This window comes from Paralichthys olivaceus, chromosome 3, assembly GCF_024713975.1.
Source record: "Paralichthys olivaceus isolate ysfri-2021 chromosome 3, ASM2471397v2, whole genome shotgun sequence".
NCBI classification, from domain to species: domain Eukaryota; kingdom Metazoa; phylum Chordata; class Actinopteri; order Pleuronectiformes; family Paralichthyidae; genus Paralichthys; species Paralichthys olivaceus.
This window is the reverse complement of record NC_091095.1, coordinates 3,930,558-3,949,664: the sequence shown is the minus strand read 5'-3', so window position 1 is coordinate 3,949,664 and position 19,107 is coordinate 3,930,558. Positions and strand designations below refer to the sequence as shown.

The 19,107-nt window shown below is 44.2% G+C and overlaps 1 protein-coding gene and 1 long non-coding RNA gene across 5 annotated transcripts in view; one reads left to right on the top strand and one right to left on the bottom strand.

Moving 5' to 3' along the window:
- The window catches only part of LOC109643317 (adenylate cyclase type 1-like), a 37,277-nt gene extending 28,415 nt beyond the window's left edge, over window positions 1-8,862 (bottom strand). The window contains exons 1-3 of the mRNA XM_069521318.1: window positions 7,657-8,862; window positions 5,787-5,936; window positions 2,622-2,740 (exon numbers count right to left, since the gene is read on the bottom strand). Of these exons, the coding sequence (XP_069377419.1) occupies window positions 2,622-2,740; window positions 5,787-5,936; window positions 7,657-8,271 (884 nt within the window). The 5' untranslated portion in view covers window positions 8,272-8,862. The remainder of the gene's footprint in view (window positions 1-2,621; window positions 2,741-5,786; window positions 5,937-7,656) is intronic.
- Window positions 1-19,107, top strand: part of LOC138407036 (uncharacterized) — a 30,969-nt gene that overhangs the window by 7,880 nt on the left and 3,982 nt on the right. For 2 of the 4 annotated variants that reach the window (XR_011240455.1, XR_011240460.1), the window contains exons 1-4: window positions 8,329-8,466; window positions 11,204-11,413; window positions 13,070-13,152; window positions 13,290-13,395. This is a non-coding gene — a long non-coding RNA (uncharacterized lncRNA). Of the gene's footprint in view, window positions 1-8,328; window positions 8,467-11,203; window positions 11,414-13,069; window positions 13,153-13,289; window positions 13,396-14,344; window positions 16,567-19,107 lie in introns of those variants that run through there. The other 2 variants (XR_011240453.1, XR_011240454.1) reach the window with 2 other exon arrangements.

Here is a 19,107-nt window from a genome sequence, read left to right as displayed (position 1 = left end):
TCCTCCGCATCGTGACTGAGTTGTTGTTCCTTTTTTTGGCAGCGCAGCATAGTTGCTCCGGAGTCTGATGTATGCAAAGCTGGGATCACGACTGCTGTTCGACAGAGGAGCTCTGTTGTGTGATTTGTCTTTGAACGCTGCCGTGCTGCGGGTTTGCGGCGGGTGAGGAGGAGAAGGCAGAGGGGGCGACAGGGGAGGGAGGAGGAGAGGAGAACGGCGCTGGGTGCACGATCAAACGTTCATGGGGCCACATCAAACGGGGGCAGATCAGGGAGATGTCACGCCCCTGCTCAGCAACAAAAACTCATGTTTGTTTTTCTCACCATGTGTTTTAGTGCGCATGTGTGCGTTTGTAGCATGTGTGTGTTTGTAGCTGCAGCTCCCTGGAGAGGAGCAGGAGCTGCTTTACTGGCACACACAGCAGCAGTAGAAGTGGCGGCATGATGTCGGGCCGAACGCCAGCGCAGCAGAGAGGCTGGGGGACGGGAGGTGATGTTCCCGAGCCGTGGGTGAGAGTGTCTCAGACAGACAGAGAGACACGGAGTGGAGAGGATTGTCTCTTGACAGGAGTGCTGTTGACATGCTACCTCCACTCCCACACAGCTCTCTGCTTCTCTTTACTGCCTCGTCCGGATGTAATCAGCTCAGAGTCGGGCCAGGTTCTCACGCTCTCTAATGTTTCCTCTACTACAAGTGCAACAGAGGCGGCTGCTGATTGGGCTGATAAAAATAACTGAGAGGAAACATTGTTTTTATCACTGATTAGTTATTTGTTCAATTGTTTATTGAATAATATATATGAGATTTTTTAGATTTTCAATTTATAACAATGGAAAATGGAAAATCTGATGCAGAATAATTGAAAAGCTGTTTTTACGTGAATGGACTAAGTAGGACAGCAAATGATAATTGTTTTCACTATCAGTCTGTTGATTACTTAATAATTCCCTTGTGTTTTCAACCCTGTCCGTTTGTTTATTTATCACAGATTTTCATTAAGCCCCATGAGACAAACTGTGATTTGTGAATATGGGCTAAACAAATAGAATTTGACACTTTATGGGTCAAAGAAGAGCTCATATGATTTTTGCACAGATCTGAATCTGAGGGCGTTTTTTTGTTTTTTTAACTGATTTCCCGGTGAATAATTATTTGTTCAGGGGCCGATATCTGTATGTCAACAGATTGAATTTAAAAGACTGTTGGGCCTGGTTGGAGGTTTTTAACTCCACTGAGTGACATTCTGGCTAATTATCTCCTCCAATTAAGGAGCTAATGTTTTCATTGTTGTCTGTTATGCAAAACCGCTGAAGCGATTTTCTTCCAATGGGTGGAAGAGTGGGGCCGAAGAAGGAACTCATTGATTTTTAGAGTGGATTCGATTCAGGGGGCGGATCAAGGAGATTTATTTTTTCTTTCTTTAACATTGTGACGTTTTTGACATTTTTGTGAATTTCTCAAGAAACAATGCCGACATATTAATGAAATAAATGAGTCAAACAGACCGATAACTATGAAGAGGTGAAATATGCTGTAGATTCGGATAATGATCTGTGTGTGGTGGTAAAGTGGCCAATCCCCCTCAGTGGAGGTATGAGCACATCAAGTGTTCTTCTAGTCTGTTTGTTCTTATTTATCAAAAAATTAATTAGAAGATATACTTCAAATATCTGGAAGTCATTTCACAGAAAACAGCCACAAGTGGCTGGAACATCAAGTGTTTGACACCAGATCAATAACTCACACAATTAGCTTCTTTCAAAATATTGATCAATCAATCGTCACAGCAGCACAAGCGTCACCATTCGTACTTGTTCACTCTAATGATCTTCATATTATTGACACTAGTTGTAGATAAATGATTAAGAGACACATTTAAAAAAAGGCACCAGCGACAAACCTTAAATTTCACTTAACTCAGAAGATTATAAATGTGTCACAAAGATTTTTCTGAACACCGACTTAGATATTAAATTAATCTGAGCTATTATTTCTGTAGTATTAAATCTCAGGTTTCTCCACAGTATAATATTGCAACATCATATATATGGTCGACAGTCATTTAAACAATCTGCCAAATTTGCAAAAGCTGCAAAATGACGTTTCAGTTTCACCATCTGGAGTCAGATGATGACGTTACAGATGTTAAACCCTGAAACTGCTTCTTCTCTCTATTGCTTTAACTTTTAGACGTAAGTAAATGCTGGTGAAAAGATGGCAGGACCAAAGCTATTGTGCCAGTGTCACCAGGTCACTTCATACACTTACAGAAGTTATTCCACTTTGTAAATGAGCTGTGGAGCATTATTACATAATCAACTCAAATCACAGTGACTGTTTTGTTTTACGTTCCAATGCGAAAACATCAACAGCACCACAAACGATAGAAGAAGCGGAGGAGATGACCTTTTTTTAATCTACCGGTTGTAGCAACAGAGCCTCGTCCCTTTTCTGTTTCTAACCTTTACGTACTTTGATCGTGGCGTTAATGGATAATCTTAATTGCTCTTCTTCTATTCTTGACCTTGACGTCACAGCAGGCGACACCTGGATCAAAACACTCTGCACCGCCCCCCCCCCGCACGCCGCTGCGGTCCACAGTTGTCATGACACCCCCATACCTGACATTGTCATGACGTTGGATGTAGATCTTGTGAAAGATCCTCTCAGGCGGCTTCAGGAAGTCCTCCTTCATCTCCATGGCAACATTCCTGGGCAGTAGACTCATTAGCAGACGCTCCTGAGGAGGAGGAGGAAGAGGAGGATGAAGAGGGGGTTAAAACAGAGGTGACAGCAGAGTGTATATTGAGAGGACGTAAATACTGATTGTATTAATGGAGGTATAAGGAATTGGTTTTATGTTTTCATGCAAACACAAGTTTGTTTTTTTATTCAGTTTCATGTGAATCAGAAAACAACACGCCCACTCGCTTGGTGTAAATATTTCTGCTGTATTCTCACTCTGACATTTTCTGGACATTTCACTTGGGGGGGTGGCCGGAAAAATTCGGACATTTGTGTTGGCACCTACAGCCCCCCCTTTAGCTCTTTTTCTTTGATGCTCTTTTGAATTCTTCCCAAATTCTTCCCCCGGCCAAGAAGGTTATATTCTCACATCTGTCCATTTGTCCGTTTGTTTGTCAGCAAGATTACGACGTACCTGATTTCCATGAAAGTTGGTGGAAGGATGGGATGTGCACCAAGAACAGGCTCAGAGAAAAGCCTCGGAGAATAATTGATGGATCTTGATGAAAAAGATCAGGCATGTTTAGGGGACTGATGTCTATAAGAGTGTTTAATTTGGTCCAGATAAAAAAAAAAGATGTGGTTTTAATGATTTTAAACGTGGTCTCATGAGGGGACTGTAGGGTCTTGGTGGAATCTACTGATTCACCTGCAAAATTCCTCCAATAACTCACAGGGACACTGGGCTGAAAACTGACTTATTAAATCAATAACTTATCAAACATTTCAGTCAAATAATTTTCTGTTGAGTAAATCAGTCAACTTTCAGCATGAGCCTAAAGTGTCATAAACTCTGCATAAACTTCTCTTTAAACTCCAGCGCGATGATATTTGTGAATGCACAGTGAATCATCGGGCATCTCTGCTGAATAACCACAGAGAGACACTTATAAAAGCTACTGGGACTCTCCTGCGTCTGTTTTCACATAATTTCATCCATTCACACAACTGCTGTTCTCATCTGCCAATGAAAAGCTGGAGAGCAGCACAAGTACTGACGGAGGGGTGTGTGCTTGCGTGTGTGTTTACATGAGCTTGTGTTTCTCACATTTGTGTTGGGTGAGGAAATGATGATAAACCACAGTGTGAAGATGTGGTGGTTTAAGTTTGTGTTTAGTTCATTCTTCCCTCGTGTGACATAATGATTCCTGTTTCCCTGCTCTGTTCACTCTGAGCAGTGTTTGACTGTGAAGCTTCTCATGGTGGTTTATTAATGAACCAATGGCTCATATCTCTCACATCAGCAGCACATTCACATCCTGCAGTTTAACAAGAGGGAGAAACTCACACCATACCTCTGCATCTTTGACATGAACAATTTGAAACTGAAGGGAAAAGGAACAGACAGGGGAGGAAACTCTTTCTCTTTCCTTCAAACTTATTCTTGTATGAAAAGAACAATAACACAACCAAAGTTAAAGGAGGCATAATGGTTTTCCAGCGTTTTTTTGTCTAGTGTGTTATGTAGGACTATTGAGAATTTAAAAGCTCAGCAAAGTTAAAACGCCCGAGATAAGAGAGCGCCACTCCCCCACAGAAAATGTGGAATCACGATGGTCCACATTTACAAACATCTAGTTCCACTCAGACGTTCAGGGTGAGTGGGAATGAAAGAGGAAACATTCTCACACTCGCTGAACCATCACTGAACTTAAGGTGAAAGAGTTAAATGTTGTTGCTTTGAGAAAACTTGAAAAATAAGCTGAAAGGGTTTGCGAATAAAGTAATAACAGCTGCTCTGCGGATGAAGACTGTGTGATGGGGGTTCTTTGACACCTTTCATCCATCCATCCATTAAACAGTTTATACTTGTAGGGTCACAAGGGGGGCTGGAGTTAATCTCAGCTGATATTGGATGAGAGGTGGTGCAGACCCTGGACAGGTCTCCAGTGTATCACAGGGACAACATATGGACACAAACAAAAAACACACATGGGCAAATTAGAGTTTTCCTTTACCTTAGAAAACCTAGAAAACTACACAGCAAGACTCTGGTTGGCCTCCAGGTTAAAACCCAAAACCTTCTTGCTGTGAGACGACATTTACAGGTCAGGACCTTTCCGAGATGTCTCAGTAATTTCAGAGATGACGTCACACTTTGTCCTGCATTGTGTCTCTTGCCTTGACTGGTGTCTCTGCCTCACAGGTGTCAAGAGGTGACCATGCATTGCCTCTGAGGGTCTGAGATTGCTATTGAATCAAGTAGTCAATTTCCCACCCTGACACACAGCACGTAGCCTACACATGTTCAGTAATCAATACAACCTATGGATTCAGCTCAGAGCAAAACCCAGAGCAAACACCAGAGTGATAACCAGCAACCTGTCTGCAGGTGAAATTCAGAATTTGAGACTTTTGTTCGTGGGCACATCAGCAGCAGCAGCAGGCTGGTTCCAGGCTGGTTGTCGGCTGGTTGTCGGCTGTCTGGCGACAGATCCGAATCAGGGGTCTGTGTGTTTCTTTCACCCAGATAAACTGTGACCTTTACTGGAGTAGGGAGACCATGAAAGCAATCTGCTTGTGTAATTACCTGTCAGAAGGGACAGGTTTTCCCAGCCTGTTACTGCTGCGGAAAACACAGCATATCACCATCTAATCTACAAAGCACAGGTGCTAAGTGCAGCCTTGTGAAGGTGAGACATGCACAGAGACACATTATGTTTATGTGATAATTAATTCTCTATTAAAGAACTGGTATAGGTGGGTTTTGTGAGGAGGGTGCGGTGCATTACAAAGTGTTTCTGTGTTTTAAAGTTGCCTGATTGTGGCTTAGTTAAATCGCTCCGTGTGCTGTAGGTGTGCGTGCAGGGGGTGGAACGTGTGGCGCTGGTGCATGTGCCACAGTAATTGTTCTTTCCTTAAATAGCTGCTGTCATAGTTACTCCGTGCCTGTGGGCAGGTTGTTGGAATACATTGGCACCTGAAACCTTGAAAAAAAAAAAACTTCTCTAGAGACGGTGAGGATTTCAGGAGCATAAGAAATGTGTGGACGCATGTTATCGTCTTAACTCTGTTTGTGTTTGTGCTAATTCACACCTCACCTGTTTCTCATTCTCATCCTCGAGCCTCAGCCGCTCCTCGATGCAGTTGCGGGCTTGCAGGAAGACTTTCCTCTGGGCGCGCTCAGTGAGAATCCTCACAAACACCCCCGACAAGTTGACGCTGGTGAACAGCACTGCGTTGGCCACCAGCTGCACACAAACAAGAACAAACATGCTGAACAGAGCTGGCGGCATCTACACAACTGTACGTGCATGCATGCAATCCAGAAGGATCACATGTTTCCATCCACATGTGTGCTTTGTGGCCGCAATCATCATACGTCCTGGTTAGATTAGACTCTGCAATCCTTGATTAATCCATAGGATGGATTGAGTGACAGACATCAAGGTCAGCACATGGATTACAACATGAATCGTAGGTGTGATTTTGACAACAAAAGCTGTACGGTGGAGTGGCCTTCAGACAAAGTGCATCATTGATTAAAGAGCAAAGAGTATTGATCCTGCTGGACACTTCATTTAGAGAATGAACGCTGTAGCCACTTTTGGTCGTCAGTTGTAGACAGGTCAGAGGTGAAAGGTCGGAGAAACACTCTAATCTAATCCAGCTCAGACAGATGGAGGATATATTTTCTTTGTATCCTGATCGGGCAAAACAACAAGCAGAAGCTCATAATGTAACAAGTGTTCCCGATTGTGAGACAGATTGTTAGTTAAGGAAACAGTAAAACATATTCCTGCAAAACCAAGCTTTAAATTCGTTTTCAAATTTGCCAAATTTCTTTTCCTAGAAATCTGGTCTTCCCCTTCGCTTCTCCAGAATAGCAGTTCCGTTCTAACTACAAAGCCTAAAGTTGAAACATGAACTTTGATTCCATTTTCTAAGGTAACATTCTGAGAGTTACATTGCAGAAGGTTTAATATTTGTTAAATTTAATTTCAGAATATTCTGTGTATTTTGCACAAATGTGACGTAGATAACTTTAGACGTGAACTGAATGGATTAGCCAGAGCCAAACAATCATGTTAGCAATTTGGCAAAGTTTCACGCTTGAATGTCCCGAAATGTATTTTTTGAAACTTGATAAACAGTGGCTGCTCTTTAACTGATAAAACAAGAAAGCCTGTGACATTCATTCTCTTATTTGTCTTTTCAAGTCATACAACAATGATGGAAATCATCACTTCCATTCTGGGTTAGTAGCATACAGCTGTTTAAAATTCTTTATATACAGTAAGTTGCTATTTGTTCAAAATGCACTGGTATTGGAATGGTACTCGGAATCAGCTGATACGTAAAGTCCAAGTATTGGTATTGAGAAGGGAAAGTGTCTAGTCTGTAGAGTGTCATTTCAAACTGCACAGTAAAACTTGACAAGTTGATTTTAATTTTGTTTTAAAAACTGATTGTCTTGAAAAATGTGAGTGAATTCAAAGACAACAATTCAAGAAGTGATCTTTGCAAGGAGACGTGCGCCTAAAAGTGTGGGAACAACCTTCTAATGAAGATTAAGTAAATAATATTTGGTGGTTTAAATTCATCCTAAACTATCAAACCAGAGTTTCCGCCTCTGTTTTCAGCACCGGCAGCTGGACAGCTCCTCCTCTGCTTCATTACAGCTGCTGCGTCAAAGTGAAAGTTTCCAGTTTTCAAACCTCCATCATGTCCTGAAGCTGGGAACCGATCCGCTGCTGTGTTCACCTCCTGCTCTCCAGGAAAAGTGAACGAGTGAGTGTGCTGCCTCTCAGCTCCACTTCTCATCAGAGTGGGAGATTCCACACGCTGGAGAAGTTGCTCAACGGTACCTGGGCTGCAGGTTGTTGAGTGACAGTTAGACTCTATGCCTGAGGGTGTAAGTTGGACATGTGCTCTAAGGTGATGGAGTTGGCTGAGTGGATGGAGACTTACCGGCCTCCACATCTTCTGTTTCCTCCCGGTGACCGACGTCGCTATGACAATGAAGTGGGACGCAGCCAGCATCACCCCGAACAGCACCGCCATCAGCGTCCGCACCGGCAGCAGCACGTAAGCCACGAGGGTGACCAGCATGAGCTGCCACACGCCTTGCTCAGGGGCAGCGGCGCTCACCGGCTCCGACGTGCTGAGCGCCAGCGGGAAGGGGCAGCAGAGCAGCGCAAAGGTGAAGCTGAACAGCAGCGCCAGCTTCGCGATCTGCTGCAGCTGCGTCACCTGCAGGTACTTGACGTTGGTGACGATGAAGAGCGACAGGAACACCACGCAGTGCACCGGGTAGGAGCCCTTGGACAAGGTGAGACGCGAGCTGGACAGCAGCTCCACCAGCGACAGCGACGACGCGGCCACGATGAGCACCGCCAGCGCCTTGAGGGTGGCGGTCTGCTCCAGCTTCAGGTTGTAGCCCTGGAACAGAGCCTCCAGCTCCGGGCTGTTGAACTCGTCCTCGCAGGCGATGGCGCCCAGGGGTGCACCGGCCGGGCAGTGACCCTTCCTCCGCCGGGTCTTGACTCTTTCCAATGGCATCTCCTCCATGTTCGGGCCATTCATGAAGCGGGAATAGGCGCACGACCCCCTCAACTTTTTGGCTCCTCTCCTCCGCGCGGGAATCTAACCGGCACCCTCTCCCGGTGCATGCGTCCTGGCTGTCCGAGGGGGTCGCGCTCGGCTCGGTGTGCGAGAGGGGGAGAGGGTGGCAGCGGGTGGTGGAGACGGCGGAGCAGCGCGCAGGGGATCTATCCACAGGTTGACGATTGTTGGTGTGTCGTCAGTAAAGTGGCCCGACCAATGTGCTGCTCTCCCTCCCTCCCTTTCTCTCTCTCCCCCTCTCTCTCTCTCCCTCTCCCTTCCTCTCTCTCCCTCTCCCTTCCTCTCTCTCTCTCTCCCTCTCCCTTCCTCTCTCTCTCTCTCGGACCTCCTGCGGTGCCTCAGACAGGGTTACCACCATTGATCCTGCGCTCCTACATCAGGACGCACGGAAGGATCACGCTTGTTGATCATCAAAACACCTCACGAGTCTGAGGCCTGCACACAAACACAGACAAACAAGCACACACACACAAACACACACACGCGCGCAAATCCTGTTGTGTCTTTCCCTGTGTGCACTTTGTGTCTCCCTCTCGCTCCTGCAGACTCTGAGACTAAAACGCACAGTAAATGATATTTTATATATATATTATATATGATATTTTCTGCAGCGTGTCCCTCTCCCCGCTTTAATTTGCACCGGTGAAATGTCAGTGGTTTGGTGAAGACAGCAGCAGAACAGCGCTGGTGATTTCCCCTCGCAGTGTCTGCAGTCAGAGCTGATGTAGTTCCCGGCTAAAAATAGACCCGCTGCACCGGTGGATGTTCCAATATAGCAACAATTTGGTCTTTCCCGCATCTCTTCCCCATCACGCATCTCACTGCAGACCCCAGAGCGCTCATCTCACACCGAGGTTCAACAGAAGAATTAAAGCGGGACACACTGGTCCTGCAGGAAGATAAAAATAGGGCATCAGTCTTCCAGAATTAGAGAAAATGTGAGGATGGTGACGCGCGTATTAAAATGTCATGCACCATTGTTGTGGTTAACACATGTTGTGCATATTCTGTGCATGCATTTGCGCATTGTTCCACAAATCTTCTTTTGTCAAATTAAACGCCCACAAAGATCAAATCATTCGTTGCAGAACAAACTGTCAGAGTAAGGATCAGTGGGGAATATAATGTGCAACAGATTCCAACATTTAGAGCTGGGAGTTAAGATGTAAGAGAATATAATAAATAATGAAAAGGTGGATTTTATTACCTATCCTGAAGAAAAGTTGATTCAAACATGTATTATAAGAATATAATATAAAAATGTCCACTGGTGTTCGAGGAGGTTGCATTTTCCTGGTATGTGCAGTACTTTTCTCACTGATCAATATCTTTTAGGCTATTTAAAGACAAACTAATGTGTTTCCCCTCAAGCTGAAAGGAACAGTAACAGAATAGACCTGTTTAAGATGAAAAGCAACTGAGATTTTCATAGAAAAACAGGAAATATCCACATGCAATAAAGGAAACGTCTGTAAAATACAGTATAAATAACATAAAAAAAAGGCTGAATAAAACTAAAATGTGCAATAAATTAGAAAAATACACACCAGGAGTGAGAGAAAGGGGCAATAGTGTAAATTATGCAGATACAGTTCACAGTGGAGGTCTGAAGGATATTTAAAAATAGTCTGCGCAAGCTCTCTGAGGGAGCGATAATGTTTACATGTAAATGATATTTGCATACATGCATTGTGTGTTCATCCTATCAGGATAGTATAACCTATAAAAGTTTTAACATGGAAAATTACAAAAGCAATTACAAAACGTTTTGGCTGCAGATTTAAAGGTCAATAATGTAATAATAAGGAGAAGATAGAAAAATTTGATGGTGCGTTCAAACATAATCAGTCAACAAAAATCAGTAAACAAAGTAGAAAGGAAGAGTTTCTGTTGTGTTCTGGTTGTGTACATTCCCAAAGAAAAATTACAGTTACACAAATCAATACAAAATAATAGTAAACTTGGGGTCCAGGGTCTTCTGGCAGCTGCTGACTTTGCCCTTTTCATCATCCAGAAATAGCAGGATGTCAAAATCCTGCGTCATTAGCTCATTACCTACAGAAACGTGTTTGTTGTGTGATGTTGCCTCCTCACAGCTTTACGTTGGTCTTAATTGCCTGATCAGACAGGAAGCCAGAAATAACAGGCTTTTAAAATCTGAAGCAGCTCCTCTTTAGCTCTGGACAAATTCAGGTGTTATTTATCTGCACTCTGACCCATGACCTTGTTTTTTGTTGCTCATGTGCCTCAGATTGCTGCAATCTGTGTGGACGTCAATGCGCTGGCTCGTCAATGAGGAGGCATTGTGAAGCAGCGTCTAAACAAAACGCAGCTACACGCACACACTCAGCTACTTTGTGGTCATTATCTGGCGTCTTTGAAATCACAATCGAGATCGCAGCATTTAGAGGAGACACATTCAAACTCCAAACTTTGCTATAAACCTTTTCATGGACCATTATTAATGTGCAGTAAACGCAACAGAGTCCTCTCTCTGTTTTCAGACACGCACTAAAGTCGCTGTATAAACAAACTTGTCCACGCTGCAGCACTTTAACTGCTCTGTTGTTTGGGAAGAATCTCCTCATCAGTGTCTCATCCAGCGGTGCTCGTCTTTTCCTGTTCACACACACACACACACACACACACACACACACACACACACACACACACACACATACATACACACACACACACACGAAGTAAAGTGACAGCTGCAGATTTTTGGACCATCCCTGACAGTCCCCCCGTTGCCATGGCAACAGAGGCAGCGAGGCTAGCAGTTGCTGCTGAGGTGTTTCCCAATCTGACACCCTGGCTCCCTCACTCCATCTTTTGTCTCCCCTCTTCTCATGTTGCTCTCCCCCTCTCTCTTTCCCTGACCCTCTCTCAGGTGGTTCGAGATGATGATGAGTGCTGCCGATGTGTTTGAATCTGTCTGCGGCGCCGTGACACAGCGCCCTGCCCCGCCAGCTCATTGTGCTCACTGACATTTCTCCAAATTGAGGCTCCGACATGAAGGACGTGGGGGTGCAGATGAAAGCTTCAGAGGTGACGGAACCGCACAAACGTTCCCACCAACCGCTGCAAAAACACAGAGGAGGTGGGTGTGGAAGCGGTGGGCTGTCTGTCTGTGTGTGTGTGTGTGTGTGTGTGTGTGTGTGTGTGTGTGTGTGTGTGTGTGTGTGTGTGTGTGTGTGTGTGCCACTAAATTCATAATAAACTTTGAAAATGTCAGAGCAAGTCCAGTGCAGCCTCAAACCAGGTGACCCCGAGATTTCAGCTTTGATTTGTTGGGTGCCCTGTTCCCAAAATCACAGCCAGGTGATTTCCTAGTCACGGACCCAGTGTGTGAGTGTGTGTGTGTGTGTGTGTGTGTGTGTGTGTGTGTGTGTGTGTGTGTGTGTGTGTGTGTGTGTGTGTGTGTGTGTGTGTGTGTGTGTGTGTGTGGTAGGAGCCAGCTGGCAGGGAGACACAGAGACAGATAAATGGGAACCGAGCAGACTGGGCTCTTCAGCACATTCATGAATAGGAGCCCTCCACCGGGGCTGAGGAAGCTGCTGCTGCTGTTTCAATGTTGTTTGCATTCATGAATAAACCTGCTCGCCGCCATTCATACAAACACAATTAGCTCCATGCTTCCCCTGTGGAAGACGCACAAGAGAAGAGCACATAAACCAGCTCTCATGCATTAATGCTGAGGATTTATGCGGCCGCTGAAGGACCCTGTGAATCATATTGTCCAAATAATCGCTCTGCAAACACCAAAGGAGATATGCTCACAGCTTCACATGATGCAAATATGTTTAATTTGTAAGAAAATGCAAAAACCTTGAAAGGTTGAAATTCTAGTTAAAGCATCAAAAGCTCTTTCAAGCTTCTTCACTGTTGCTTTAATGTCTTTTAAAAGCTCAGAACAAGCAGCAGATTTTATATATGCATCCATATGCACAAGAGGGGAAGTGAAAAGATGAGAGAGACGCAAAAAAGGCTGTGTGATAAAAGTGTGTGTCGTGTGTGTGTGTGTGTGTGTGTGTGTGTGTGTGTGTGTGTGTGTGTGTGTGTGTGTGGCCTCTTGGGTGATAAAAGTGTATGTGTGTGTGTGTGTGTGTGTGGGAGTGTTATTGAGAGATATTTTTAATTCTGTGTGTCAGCTCCTCTCATCTCCCTCAGCAAGAGATGTTGCAGGGAAGCTGAAAAACATTTCCGATGCAACTATCATTTAAATACACACAAAAATGCACATGCACACATGTGCACTGTCAGTCTGCGTACACACACACACACACTCACACGGCACCTACTTGCGCAAATGCATACATTTCCACAACCCTTTCATACGGCACCAGTTGCGTCTTTATAAAAAGAGAAAAGTCTCGCAGACCGTCTGTGTTTTTCATGAATTTCCATCCCCAGTGCTTGAGAGGGAATTTTACATGAACACGATTAAAAAATGGATGCGAACCTCAATGGATACAATTCAGGGTGAATCTAAATGAAGGATAAAATCAGGATGTTAAGCCACAAGAAAAAGAATAAAGGTGATAAAGGACAAAGTTATGTGACAATCTGACAAAGTTGCAAGAAGAATCAACAGTTTTGATAGAAAATTTTAAAAAGGAAGCGTTTAAATCTGCAGACACCTCCGAGCCGCAGCGACTGAATAATACTTCACCATACGGCAGATGATGACAATTATGACTCCCTGTAGAGCAGCTGCCATCGACCTAATGACTTTCTTCCATGCCGCTGCTTTTAGGAGGAGCATGTCGAGTCACTGCGGACTGCAAAGTAGGATTAAGGTCATCCTGGTGGAATACAGCGCAGGAGTAAAAAAAAAAGGTAAATGGATTTTGCTCACACAACAATTGTCTCCGTCACACGGCGGGGTGTGTGCTCGGCTCGTGTGGCTGCAGCATGAAGAGTAAAGTGAATTCAGTCTGGGTTCTCAGTATTTCTGCTTCTGTTTGTCTGCTCAGGCGCGACAGAGCTGCAGATGTCTAGTGTATAAACATGATGTGTTCACGCCTCTCGACGCACCAGCGCTGCTTCACGGCTGCTAAACATTGAGAATGGATCCCAAAGGTGAGTCAGAGGAAGATTAAAATGTTTCCTCAGATCAAATCTCAACGTGTTGACTGTCGACTTAAAAAAGATATAAATATGTACTTGAGGCTGCTGGGTCATTGATTATAAGTAGAACATCTCTAGAGCTCCTCTCTCCACTAAGGCCCTGCACCAAATTAAACTCACTCATAGAAATCAGTTACCTAAATATGCCATTCCTCTTCTTAGCAGCTCTGTCCAACTCTTCCTGAGTGATCCTGAGATCTGATTCAGAGTAAACTGAAAAGTCTGAAGCTCCAAACAAGGTGTGAAAGAGTCCTGAGTCAACAGAGACGCAGGATAACTAATGATTCAAATGACCATTTTTTTCTTCAGCAAACATCCACGCTCAGGGAAATTAATTAAACACTGAAGGCTGTAATTAAAGCGTCAGCCCTCGTCGTCCTGCTGTTAACACGAGTTAAGAGTATTTTCTCTCGTGCTCCCTGTTCAGTGTGAGCGCGGCTCAATAGTTTCATTATTTTCAGATGAGGGAGAAGCAGGTGGACAATGGTCTGATCAATAGCGGCCGAGAGACAGAGCAACCGTCGGTGACCGCGGCCAGAGGTCGACTTCACAATCAACCTGACACATCAAATATTCAGCAGTGACTCAGTGACACTCTGAAACCACAGAGACATAAAATACTCATTATCACCTGTGTGTGTGTGTGTGTGTGTGAGCGTGTGTACGTGTGTTTTTGTACATCTTTGAAAACTTTTTCGGTTTAAACACCGGCCTTGTTAGGACCCATCGTCCTCATGGGGATACTCTGACTGTGTGTGTGTGTGTGTGTGTGTGTGTGTGTGTGTGTGTGTGTGTGTGTGTGTGTGTGTGTGCACTAGCACTTATCCCCAACAGATTATCGCTCCACACATCAACTATTAAAGCGCTGGTGTGAATTATTGATTCCAATCAATGTTTGCAGATCAGAGCTCTCAGCTAGTGGAGGAGGAGCTAATGAGTGGAGGCTTAATGAAGATTCACTGCTGATGTACAGACTTGTTCATACACACAACCCTGACGATTAACCCTGTGGTGAACATCACGATGAGGCACAAGGTGATGAGCTTCTGGTTTTACTTCATTTGTTGTTGTCTCTCTCAAACTTTGTCGTCTTTAGATCTACAATAGCCACAGTCAAATATTTAAAGGAGACAAAACCAAAGAAAAAATCCTACATGAAACTCAACAAACAAATTTAGTCGTAACTTCAATGCAGAGGACGGACGTGTCTCTCTCAGATGAGACTAAACGTAGTGCTGTGAGGTTTTGAGTCCATGTTGGAGGAACAGTGGCTCAACTACAATGTGACGGTTCAGTCGGCTTTAATGTTCCTGTTCAATCAATCTTAACAAAACTGCCACCGAAAGTCCTGCAGCTTCATCTCTTCACTGTTCCACTTCAAATCCAATGTGCTGGAAGACAGAGCCAGCACTGTCCAAATACTACACACACACACACACACACACACATGCAAGTAGCGCAGCTGTGAGCCCCACGTCTGATTACGTTATTGACACTGGGCAGGAAACACAAGTGGCAGCGTGCCTCATCTGAGTGTAAAATACACAGAGGACGATGCTGCTCCATCACATTAACTCGTTCACATCACTGCTGCTTTACTGCGAGCACGGAGCAGAACCGACAGATCTGCACAGCGAAGCCTCCTCGTCCACAAATCGGTTTGTTTATGCAGTAGAATGTTTAATGCAGCGAGCTGGTTCTTCCAGCCTTAGTTGCATGTGAGCGTCTCTGAAGCCCCGGGGTCTGTGCTACAACCGATGATTAGCATTTACATAATGAGCTAAATGTTAGCTGCTGCCTTAAACTGCTACTTCTCAGCTGTGGGGGGCAAGCTGACCTCCGCAGAGGCAAACAGGAAGGTTTCAGGAACGAGACAAACAGACGTGTGGTGGAACAATGTTAAAAACGGTGCAGTCACGGAAGTGAAGTCTATTTTTAGGAAGAATAGTGACATTCATCATAGGTTCTCAACACAACCTGTAGAAATCTCTTGTTTGTAAAACCAAAGTGTCTTATATATATTTTGTTCCTCTGTACCATTGATCTTCACTGTCACGGAAAGAAAAACACATCACTTTGTTCTGAGGCCACAAATATTCACCAAAACACCACATTCCCTCTGTGGCCAGTCAATTTGTGGAGTTAGCCTTTTGCAAATATGAAACTATATATTTGTGAGGTGTTTTTATCTATAAATATATTCCAGAGATGATATATCATTCTGTCATGATCTTCCACAGGTTGTTAAATCAAAGTTAGATGAGTTTGATTTGTTCTGCTCCGTTTTTCTGTTCAGTTAAAATGAAGGTAGAAAAGAACAAACTTCAAGTTTGAGTAATCTTGCATCATCTCTATCTTCACTTCTCTGTCTCTCTAAACAAGACTCTCATTCTTCTTTCAAAACACTTCCTCCTCTTCCTCCTCTTCCTCCTCCTCTCTGTCTCCATCTCTAACACAGACAGCTCGCCCGGCCGCCTGGAATACACATTCCGATCTGCTTGTCACTTCACATCTCCCTCGTCTTTGTCTTCCTTCCTCTTCTCTCCACCTCCTATATCTGTCTCACTCCCCTCCTCATAATCTGTCTATCTGTCCATCTCGTCCCCGGCCTCATGTGAGCGTAGTGGTCAATAGAGATTTCCTGCTTTTAACTCTTTTGCCGGGGAACCAGGGGAACCGAGTGGCAGATAGAGGAGGGGGGCTCTTAATCTAAAGAGTAGGGGCTGTAAATGTAAACAGTGGCACACAGAGCAGCTTAAGAGGGCTATAAATAGAGCGAGGGAGCAAGCAAGAGAGAGATAGAGGGAGAAAGGTTTGCTTACGGAATAAAAATTGCTCCCGACAGTCAGGGATTAGTGCTTCCCTGGAGGATTTTCACTCCAAAAGCCCAATCTGGGGCGATTGGGAAGAGCACCAGCTTCAGTCATCTTAATTCAGTAAAACCCTGCAGCCCATGCAACGCAGAGGGGAAGCAGAGATTCATGCATGTTCGCACGCAAACACATACATGGAGACAATATAACACACACACACACACACACACACACACACACACACACACACACACACACAGCAGCAGAGGGTGATGCAGGACGAGTGGAGGGGTGTCACTTTAGAAAGAAATTGAAATTCGAGATAGAAATTTAGCACTCATGTATACACACACACACAAACACACACCACTGTGAGCCTCATTACAAAAGATTACTCAGCACCTGATCCTGCTAAGCTTGTTAAACAACACTGTTCTACTCCAGCACACACACACACACACACACACACACACACACACACACATACACACACACACACACACACACACACACACACACACACACACACACACACACACACAGAGGATAATTGTTGCTACATAAACAAAACAATGGAAATATTGTCACTGATGAACAGAACTTTTAAAGCTGCAGAAATTGTTTTTTGGCCACCAGGGGGCAGAAAGGCCTAAAGGTGACAGAAACATCCTGAATTTTTAAAGTTATGACTAATGTCGAGATCGACTGTCTGACCCTGTAGAGTAAAGACACTGTCGAGGAAAAGCTTGTTTTATTTTATGAAGAGTGTAATGGTGGAAAACAACCCATAACAAATGTCACGCAGCCATATCTCAGCACTAAACCTTCCTTTGGTCTCCACCTCCTGCAGAGCATGAGTATCTGACTTTCCGGCTGATGAATGTTTCTGTGTGCTTCTGCTGTTTGTTGTTAAAACAATGAACTATAACAGGCTAAAAAACTCAGAAGAGCTCAGTTCAATAAATTCTCTGTCCTTAAAACTACCGATCATGTAAAGCAGTTTTTTTCTTAGTCCATGTAAAGTTGACAAAGTTGTGCTTGAGCGTACCTGCGGAGGCCCATGAGACCCTTGTATTGCTAAACAGTGAGAGATGAGGTGGGCAGTGTGTGTACAGTAGCAGCGCTGCAGGCGTCGCACACGTCTTGGTTCCCACAGCAACACATTAGCACTCGACTCTACCATGGTGGAGCCAGTAAACAGGGTGCCTGTGTGTGTCTGCGTGTGTGTGGGTGTGTAAATGTGATTAATAGACGACCAATTTGATTATTAGACCTTGAAAGTGAGGTTGATATTGAAACTGGGGACAGTTTTAAAAGTGTATTAGAAAATTAAGGACACTTTGCAAAGTGTATATAAAGTATATATATATGTATATATATATATATATATATATATATATATATATGTGAAGACATTTTTGAAAAGTCACTGAGAACAAATGTAGAACTTGAGGACATGTTTTTAAAGTAAGGGTTTGGAAAGTGGCATCAACTCTGGAACATTACATTTTTGCAATGTAAAGACATTTTTCAAAATGAGGACATTTCAACAAGATATTTTAAGAATGTAAAGACTTTTTGGAGGAAGAGGACATTTTTGGAAACTAGGGACATTTGGAAGGTGAGCTGTTGCCCTGTTAGCACCAAACGCAGAGTTTTTTACTGTAAAACCTGCGTGTCTATAAATACATGCACACAAACATGGACTGATCACTTTATTTGTTAATTAAAGACTGAAGTTTTCAAGTAGATCCATACTTCAACTTCTTTCTCACTCGAGAAGAGAAACCACAGTCGTATTATTCTACACTCTCACACTGCAGATCCTCTGAAGTGTTTTCTGTTTCCCCCCCTGAATGAATAAACTATACCTTTTCCTGGGATTGAATTAAAAATCGATAGCTCTGAGAGTTGCAGGTATGTTGGTGGATGGCGAGCTGTGCGTCTTTGGCTGAAAGTTAATTCACTTTCACAGTTTGCCAAACGAATGAATAAAATATGATGCTCCAGTTTGCACAGACGTGGGGAGATATTCTCTAATTGGAATTTCTGTCGGTTGAAGAAGAAGTTTTGGAGAGACAAACTATTCATACTCACACACACACACACACACACACACACACACACACACACACACACACACACACACACACACACACACACACACACTGTACATTTAATCAAGCTGGTCAATTAGGTAACCCCAGGTGTTGGCATGAGCTACATCCTCGGGGATGTGGGCATATGGACATTGACACTCATGAAAATAGGACAAAAATCCTCTGTGCAGTCATTTGCTTTTTAAATATTCCTCAATACACACTGATTCCCACAGCGTTATTCACGCTCCACTGTTACTTTGCATCTTTTTTTCTCTCCTCTAAACGACCCTAACGGCAACAGAAATACAGAAAGTCAAACATGTGGCCCGAGGTGATAATTCTGAACAAATACTCGTAAAATATTTTCAAATGTTTGCGTAAAATAAAGCCGGGGGAACTTCTGGGAAATCAGCTGCACCGCTCCCCGTCCCCCGAGTCAGGCCGACGCAGGGACAAACACGAGCCCCTGTCCGTCAGAGGTCACATGTGGGCGCACAGCTCATAAAAGCGGTGGCGAGATGGAGCTGCAACGGGGAAGGGATATAACCGGACTGACGTGGTTGCTGGTGACACAGTGACATTGATGGAGATATTTCCCGTAACCTCGCTCCGGCCTTGGCTGCAGAGGAGAGGATGCTGTGATTCTCCTCTTTATTGCAACACTTGCTGAGCGACCACTCGCCATCGTTTTAGAAAGGAAGTCACTCTGGTTTCCTTCAGCTACTGACTGACGGGGGAGGGGGGAGACA